The sequence below is a fragment of the Nicotiana tomentosiformis genome, chromosome 1 (genome assembly GCF_000390325.3).
Source record: "Nicotiana tomentosiformis chromosome 1, ASM39032v3, whole genome shotgun sequence".
NCBI classification, from domain to species: domain Eukaryota; kingdom Viridiplantae; phylum Streptophyta; class Magnoliopsida; order Solanales; family Solanaceae; genus Nicotiana; species Nicotiana tomentosiformis.
In genome coordinates, this window is record NC_090812.1 from 25,702,695 (window position 1) to 25,711,887 (window position 9,193).

At 38.5% G+C, this 9,193-nt stretch overlaps 1 protein-coding gene across 1 annotated transcript; it reads left to right on the plus strand.

Annotated features, from left to right (window-relative positions):
* The first annotated feature begins 269 nt into the window (after positions 1-269).
* LOC138904703 (uncharacterized) lies at positions 270-7,593 on the plus strand. The gene is made up of 8 exons (XM_070193212.1): positions 270-806; positions 921-993; positions 1,098-1,596; positions 1,788-1,886; positions 2,079-2,325; positions 3,745-4,191; positions 4,426-4,926; positions 7,471-7,593. Exons 1-8 carry the CDS (start codon positions 270-272, stop codon positions 7,591-7,593), a joined length of 2,526 nt encoding a protein of 841 aa, XP_070049313.1.
* The last annotated feature ends 1,600 nt before the right edge of the window (positions 7,594-9,193 follow it).

Sequence of the window (9,193 nt, forward strand, 5' to 3'; positions counted from 1 at the left end):
GTTTGAACTTGGCAAGTTCTGAAAAAATGATTCTCTATGTCCCTAGAAGCACAAAAAAGGTTGAGGTTCAATTGGGTGGGCCAAAACTTTACATCCCTGGGGGCATTCAAAAGATCATTCCGAATAATAGTTTGAGAAATATAACAGAGCCAGTTGTGATCCAACTTGTTGCACAAGTACCAGTGACAAACACAAAAGCTATTCCCTGGAATTATAACAAGATTGTCATGACATACAAAGGATAAGAGATAGCTGAAGAAACAGATGAAATGGGTGGTTTGACCCGCTCTGGAAGGTACTACTCACCAGAGGAATTGAGAAAAGCTAAGCAAGCCAGGGAAAGTCACTTGCCAGTGAAAGAACCCATTGCAGAAAAGGAAGCGGAGGAATTCCTTAAGAAGATGAAAATGCAAGACTACTCAATCATTGACCAACTAAGGAAAACCCCTACTCAGATATCTTTGTTATCTCTGCTTTTGCACTCGGAAGAGCATCACCGTGTGTTGATCAAAACTCTGAACGAGGCATATGTCTCAGAAAAGACAACAGTGAATCAACTAGAAAAAATGGCTGAAAGATTCTTTGAAGTAAATAGAGTTACTTTCAGCGATGATGATTTGCATGAGGAAGGGGCTGGGCATAATAGAGCTTTGCATCTTATGGTGAAATGTGAAGGGCACTACATAAAACGAGTCATGATTGACGGAGGCTCAAGTGTAGATGTATGCCCTTTTTCTACTCTACAACAACTGAAATTGACACTAACAGAATTCAGAGTAGTAATGTCAGCATCAGAGCTTTTGATGGTTCAAGAAGAGACACTATTGGGGAAATCAAACTCACCATGGCAATCGGCCCGGTTGATTTTAACATTGTCTTTCCAGTGTTGGATATGGAGACTTCCTATAATTTTCTTCTAGGAAGGCCGTGGATCCATATGGCCAGAGCTGTACCATCCACCCTACATCAAATGGTCAAATTCGAGTATGATAGGTAAGAAGTTGTTGTTCATGGAGAGGACGCCTCATCCGTCTATAAAAACCTGTCCCTTCCATGTATTGAGGCAAAGTAAGGGTGTGAATCTATCATATATCAAGCTTTTGAGGTGATTGAGGTTGACCAAGTGGAAGAAGGAAAACCAATTCTGCATCCCCATCTTTCAGCCACATCCATGATGGTAGCGGCGCTAATGTTGAGGAACGACTATGAACCAGGAAAAGGATTAGGATCCTCTATGCAGGGAATTGTGAACCCTAGTGCTCCTTTTTCGAAGAAAGATACCTTTGGCTTGGGTTTTAAACCAACATCAGCTGACATAGACAAAGCCAAGGACCGCAAAAAGAATGATTTGAATTTGTCCAAACCAATCCCTCACATTGCCTACTCTTTTGTCAAGCCACAAATTGAAGAAGTCCAAAATCCTACTACTCAAGATGACATTGATGAAGTTTGCCAGGGTCTCAAGGAGATGTTCTATGAGATCAATACGGTTCAAGTTGGTGAGGGCCCTAGCCGTGCAAGTATTCAGTTGATTGGTCCAGATACCTCGCTCAACAATTGGGAAGCAACTCCTCTTCCCATCAGGAAGGAGTCTTGGTAGTCTATTTTATTGCTTTTTCTGTATTTGGATTATTTTAAGGGTTGTAATCAAGATATTTTAGTTTAATTGCTTTGCTTTGATGTTAACCCTTCTATCCTTTCTAATTCAATGAAATGAAGTTCCAGTTTCATAGTAAAATTATGTCTTTTCATTTCCCTAATTTTTGTTAATTTCTTATCATTTTCAGTTTCATTAATGCTGGTTTTAAAAACATGACATGCACGCGGAATTCATGCCCAGATCTTAAAAAGCTGTCTAATCTTGAAATAATGAATCAAGAAGTTGAGTATGATGAAGATGAGGCTCTTAAGGAAATAAAAAGGGAATTGGGTCAATTTGAGAATAAGCCCAAGACTAACTTAAATGAAACTGAGGCAATTAACCTGGGAAATCCTGAAGAAATCAGAGAAATAAAAATAAGCATTCATACGGAACAAAAGACTAGAGATGCCATAATTCAAGTTTTGTTTGAGTACAGAGATGTATTTGCTTGGTCATATGATGACATGCCGGGTTTGAGTGCCGATTTAGTAGTTCATAAGCTTTCCACATACCCTAATTTTCCACCAATCCAACAAAAACAAAGGAATTTTAAGACAGACATGAGTGATAAGATTAAAGAAGAAATCACGAAGCAACTAAGTGCAAATGTGATCAGGATCGTCCGTTATACTACATGGTTAGCAAATGTTGTGCCGGTTCCAAAGAAGGATGGAAAAATCAGAGTTTGTATTGACTATAGGGATTTAAACAAAGCAAGTCAAAAGGACAACTTTCCCTTACCCAACATTCATATCCTTGTTGACAATTGTGCTAAACATGAGATCCAATCTTTTGTGGATTGTTATGCCGGGTATCACCAAATTCTGATGGATGAAGAAGATGCAGAAAAGACCGCCTTCACCACTCCATGGGAAACTTATTGTTATAGAGTCATGCCATTTGGTTTGAAGAACGCAGGGGCAACTTACATGAGAGCCATGACTACCATATTCCATGACATGATGCACAAAGAGATTGAAGTGTACGTTGATGATGTGATCATTAAGTCGAGAACACAAGCTGACCATGTGCAAGACTTGAAAAAGTTCTTTGAAAGGCTACGACGGTACAATCTCAAACTCAATCCAGCCAAATGTGCATTTGGAGTTCCTTCTGGGAAGCTTTTGGGTTTTATAGTTAGTCGAAGAGGCATTGAGTTAGATCCCTCCAAGATAAAGACCATTCGAGAGCTGCCTCCCCCGAAGAACAAAACAGAAATCATGAGTTTACTCGGGAGGTTGAATTACATTAGCAGGTTCATCTCGCAGCTTACAACCACATGTGAGCCTATTTTTAAGTTTTTGAAAAGAACTCCGCTATCAAGTGGACAGATGAGTGCCAAGAAGCTTTTGATAAGATCAAGGAATATTTGTAAAATCCCCCTGTTTTGGTCCAGCTAGAACCTGATAGGCCTCTGTTTTTATATCTGTCAGTAATGGATAGTTCCTTTGGTTGTGTTCTGGGTCAACATGATGCCACAGGAAAAAGGGAACAAGCAATATATTATTTGAGCAAAAAGTTCACCACTTATGAGGCCAAGTACACTCTTTTGGAAAGGACATGTTGCACCTTAACCTGGGTCGCCCAGAAGCTTAGGTATTATCTTTTGGCCTATACAACTTACCTCATATCCCGAATGGATCCCCTGAAGTACATCTTTCAGAAGCCGATGCCAACAGGCAAATTGTCAAAGTGGCAAATCTTGCTCACAGAGTTTGATATTGTTTATGTCACTCGCACTGCCATGAAGGCACAAGCTTTGGCTGATCATCTGGAAGAAAACCCGGTTGATGATGAGTATGAATCTTTGAACACATATTTCCCAGATGAAGAGGTTAATTTAGTTGAAGAAGTAGTCCAAGATGACTGTCAAATTTGGAAACTATACTTTGATGGGGCTGTCAACATCAAAGGCGTAGGGATTGGGACAATTCTGGTATCACCTACTGGGCAACATTACCCTGCTACGACGCGACTTTGTTTTTTCTGTACAAACAACACAACAGAATATGAAGCTTGCATCATGGGTCTGAACATGGCAATAAATCTAAATGTGCATGAACTGTTGGTGATGGGAGATTCAGATTTTGCTTATTCGGCAGGCTCAAGGTGATTGGGAGACTCGAGACATCAAGCTCATTCCATATAGACAATGTGTGGAGGTTCTTAGCAAAAGTTTCAAGTCCATCGAATTCAGGTACATTCCCAAGTTTCACAATGAATTAGCTGATGCCTTGGCCACCCTACCCTCAATGCTTCCATATCCGGGTAATACTCACATTGACCCATTAGAAATTCAAATTCGGTATCAACATGGTTATTACAATACAATTGAAGCAGAACCAGATGGTAAACCATGGTATCGTGATATTAAACAGTTTCTGAAAACAAGAGAATATCCGGAACATGCTAACAGGGATCAAAACAGAACTATTAGGCGACTCTCTAATGGTTTCTTTTTGAGTGGGGAAATCCTATACAAAAGAACTCTAGATTTGAATTTGTTGAGATGTGTGGATGCCAAAGAAGCTGAAATGATTATGAATGAGGTGAATTCAAGAGTTTTTTGTCCGCACATGAATGGATATGTTCTAGCAAAGAAAATCCTTCGAGTAGGATATTATTGGCTTACTATGGAATGAGATTGCTTTCGTTTTGTTCGCAAGTGCCACCAGTGTCAGATTCATAGTGATTTGATTCACTCGCCACCTTCAGAGTTGTATCCTATGTCGGCTCCTTGGCCTTTTGTTGCTTGGGGAATGGACGTCATTGGCCCAATCGAGCCAAAAGTTTCAAATGGGCACAGATTCATCTTGGTTGCAATTGATTACTTCACAAAATGGGTGGAAGCTATTGCATTGAAAGTAGTTACCAAGAAAGCAGTAGTAGACTTTGTTCACTCTAACATCATCTGTCGTTTCGGTATTCCAAAAACCATTATTACAGATAATGCTGCTAATTTGAATAGTCATCTGATGAAGGAGGTATGTGAACAATTTAAAATTGAGCATCGCAATTCTACTCCTTACCGTCCCAAGGCTAATGAAGTTGTTGAAGCTGCGAATAAGAACATCAAGAAGATTCTTAGGAAGATGATCCAAGGGTCTAGACAATGGCATGAAAAGCTGCCTTTTGCTCTTTTGGGATACCGGACAACTGTCCGTACATCAGTTAGCACAACGCCCTACTTATTAGTTTATGGAATTGAAGCGATCATACCTGATAAAATTGAGATTCCCTCTCTCCGAATCATCGTTGAAGCAGGGATTGAGGACACTGAATGGGTGAAGTCCCGATTGGAACAATTGAATTTGATTGATGAAAAGCGTTTGGCGGTAGTTTGTTTTGGTCAGTTATACCAACAAAGAATGGCATGCGCTTACAATAGAAAAGTGCGCTCAAGACAATTCGAGGTAGGACAACTTGTTTTGAAACGTATCTTTCCGCACCAGGAAGAAGCAAAAGGAAAGTTCACCCCAAATTGGCAAGGTCCTTACCTCGTCAAGAAAGTATTGTCAAAAGGAGCTCTACACTTGGGAGATATAGAAGGAAAGGTGACTGATATATCCTCCCACGCAGATGCGGTCAAGAGATACTATGTATGACATGGCCCTGTTGGGGCATTCTTATATTTAGCATTTTCAGGTTGGGATGACGAAAGGCTATCATTCTCGCTACCCAAACACTGGTCAACCCTAGTTATCCCTTTGAAGCCTTTTTATATTTCTTTGTTTTCCCCTCTTTTGGAACCAATGTAGTTTAAAAAAAAAATAAAAAAAATCATCAAAACAAGTTCATGTTAATTGAACTACGTTCGACCTAATTCTGAAAGGATATGAAGGCAGCCTCACTCTAGGGTTCGGTCACACCAAAACAAAAATTCATATTTTTCCAGTATTCAAAGAAACTAGGGCATGATTTTATTTTATTTTCGATGGTTGTTCCATCAAAATGGTGCCAAAAGTTGTAATTCAGTTGAATAGTTCTTTTTACCTTTCCCTGCTAAGACCTTCTGATCAACTTTCGAGAATGCTAAGTCAGTATACTACGGGTAATGCCTCAGCTATTGAAGAGAGAAAAAATTAAATGAGAGAGTCTTATTAGTGAAAACCTTCACGGGCACTATAAGGCAATAGTGAGTTGAGAGAAAGGCAAATGAGAGAGGTCAATTGGTGAAAACCCACAAAGGGCATCATTGATCGATTTAAGGCTTCGTACATCCCGACACAAGCATGGTTAAGGCAAAGAACTCAGTTTTAAAGTAAAGTTTACAAGAGATTTCGAGAATTACACGGTTCAAACGGATCGGGCATCCAGTCCAAAGTGCATGTCATGTTCATTGAAGTCAGCATATTCCTCCAGATAAGTCCTTTCTTATTTTTTCCTCTGAAAGGGATACTTCTTGATTAAGTTGTAATACATTTGAGTCCCTTTCAGTCTAATTTTGTCGAAGCAAAGCAAAGAAAAGGCCATAAAATTGGTTACAGTTTCTCCGTTATATAAAGCAAAGATAGCTGGGCATACACCGTATGGGCAAAGGCATAAAGCCATCTGTGATTTTTCCTGGCGAGCAAAAGGCTTGAAGGACTGAACAATGCTTCAAGGTTCAACAAAAGTTACTCAGTTAAAAGTTGTTTTGGGAGCAAGGTTGTTTGCATCATAAACACAAGTGGTGATAGGCGCAAAATAGTCTGGTTTTGATGTTGAGAAAGAAGATGTCCAGAAAGTAAAGACAGAATCTCCCGGCGATTTGTACGACCATCGACAGAGTCAACTTTTCTAACAAGTGTAATGGACTCGAGGTCAAGTCACCCAAGAAATCAAGTCCACAAACTGACCACCATTTTAAAACTAACGAATCTTTCTTTGTTCAGAACAGGAACATAACAATTTTAGGAAACAGTTCGTGAAAAGACAAACACCACAAAGTGAAGTTCTCAAATACTTGATTTCCTTCTAATATACATGTAATCATGTTATTTTCAGTTTCATTATAGGGAATCAATACCCTATATTCACCTCAGGGTACTACATCCCCTGGTTGCATTTCTTATTGCTAAAATAGGGTACGACATTCCCTAGTAGCATCTCAGAGAGCCACATGCCTCATCTTTTTGCCAACATAGGGTACGATATTCCCTAGTAGCATCCCAGAGTGCCACGAGCCTCATTTTTATTGCCAACATAGGGTACGACATTCCCTAGTAGCATCTCAAAATGCCATGAGCCTCATCTTATCACCAACACAGGGTACTACATCCCCTGGCTGCATTACTTTATGCCAACATAGGGTACAACATTCCCTAGTAGCATCCCAGAGTGCCACGAGCCTCATTTTTACTGCCAACATAGGGTACGACATTCCCTAGTAGCATCTCAGAACGCCATGAGCCTCATCTTATTTCCAACACAGGGTACTACATCCCCTGTCTGCATTACTTTCTACCAACATAGGGTACGACATTCCCTAGTAGCATCCCAGAGTGCCAAGAGCCTCACCTTATTGCCAATACAGGGTACTACATCCCCAGGCTGCCTTACTTTCTGCCAACATAGGGTACGACATTCCCTAGTAGTATCTCAGAGTGCCACAAGCCTCATCTTATTGTCAACATAGGGTACTACATCCCCTGGTTGCCTTCCTTCTTATTAACATAGGGTACGACATCCCTTATTATTCAAAAAAAGAAAAACGTGTCTTTTTTTCAATTCTTTATTCTGCAATAGCAAATATAGTTAAATGAATTTTCAATAACTCACAAAAATTTCCTAGAGCAAACTGGGGCAGAAAAGTTTTGTTCGTTTTGTTTGTTTCTGATGGCTTGCAGGTTTTTCTGCAAAGTACGGACTGGATGTGCAAGAAAAGACTCCATCTCTCGCTAGAGAAAGTGGAACGTTTGATCTCAATACCATCTGCAACCAGCTTTGACGTAATGCATGCGGAGACATAGGGTCTCAAGATCCATCTTCTCATCATCTGATCAAGAATCAAGCATCGGAGAATATTTCATATTTTGTTACATCGAGAGCATCAAGTTTCAGTCTAAAGTCAATGGGGGAAGCAAGTCAAGAATCAAGACAAGACTCCAGATGGCATTTAGATAGAAATTTTGTAACTCTTAGATATCAAGAGTATGTAATTTTCTTTTTATTTTGATGTAATAGTAGGAACCGCGGATCAGAACCTCGACGGAACTTCGCTCGGCTCTCCATCTAAGTATACTCTATCAGTCATTTTCCACATGAACTACACGGGACCTGATTCTCTTAGAACCCGGGATATGTAGGCTGCCTAAAACCAAGGCTCGGTCGCAACCTCTTCTTTTCTCTTCTTTTCCTTTTTAAATAATAGTGAGGTCAAAAATCAGTCACCTGATTCATTTTGTTTGCCTGAAAACTCTTCATGTTTCCAAGCAAAGAGGGGCATGCTGTGAACAACTAATTTTTGACCACACTCAAATTCTATACTATTTCAGTGTAAATATTTTTTCTAGGTCTAATCCTGATATTTTAAAACTTTTATCTTATTTTTAATAGATTTTATTTGAGAAAAGTTAAAAATTTTTTTAAAAAACATTCACATGCTTATAGTATAAATTTTGTTCCTATTTATAAAGAGAATAAGAATATTTTCAAAAATATATGGTTTCTTTTAATTAGAATTATAATAAATAAGTTAGTTTAGCTTTAGTATATTTTGGGTGTCATTTAATTATAGTATAAATATTTAGTTTGCCTATATTATTTTAGTCTAAATATTGGGTAGTTAATTTTCTTATCCCTAATTTTTTTTTAAAGAAAAAACAAAAAAAAAAGAAGAAAAAATAAAATAAACCAAAAGATTATTTCCTATATAATAAAACTAATCACTACCTCACGTCCCAACCCCTATGTCCCCAATTCTTTCACCCCCACACACACGATCCCACACTCAGCATATACATGATCTTACACCACTTCACAATCACTAGTTTTCTAAGAACTATAAAACAAATCCATACACTACACAAATGAAAAAAAAGAAAGAGAGGGAGGGCAATGAAATGGAGAGGAACAAAAAATTGAAGTGACGGAGAGTAAGAAAAACAAAAGGAAAGAACAACGAGATTTTAGAAAAGGGAGGCAATTTCATAAGACAAAACTAGCAACGAAGACAAAAGAACATCGTTCTTGGAGTACGAATTTACTGAAGATATAGTTTTGGCCGAATTCTTGTGTTCGAAGCCGAAATTCGGGATTGTTCGAGATTCTGAGTTTGCGGATCCGAAAGTTAACTATTTTCAACTTTGGAAATCAGTAGATTGTAGCTATTTATCTAATGTGAAATCTTCGCAAAAGGTAATATTAAATATCCTTGTTAGTTCAATGATAATATCATGATTTAAGCATGAATGTGTGTTAATATTTGTATTAATTTTCGTAAAAGTTTGCTGAATACAAATGTGTGTGCTTGTTTGGTGTCTGATTTATCGTCATCTATCTCTATAATTTAGTATATATAGTGTTCTTAAAAATAAAGATCTCACAATGAACCCCATACAAATAATGACA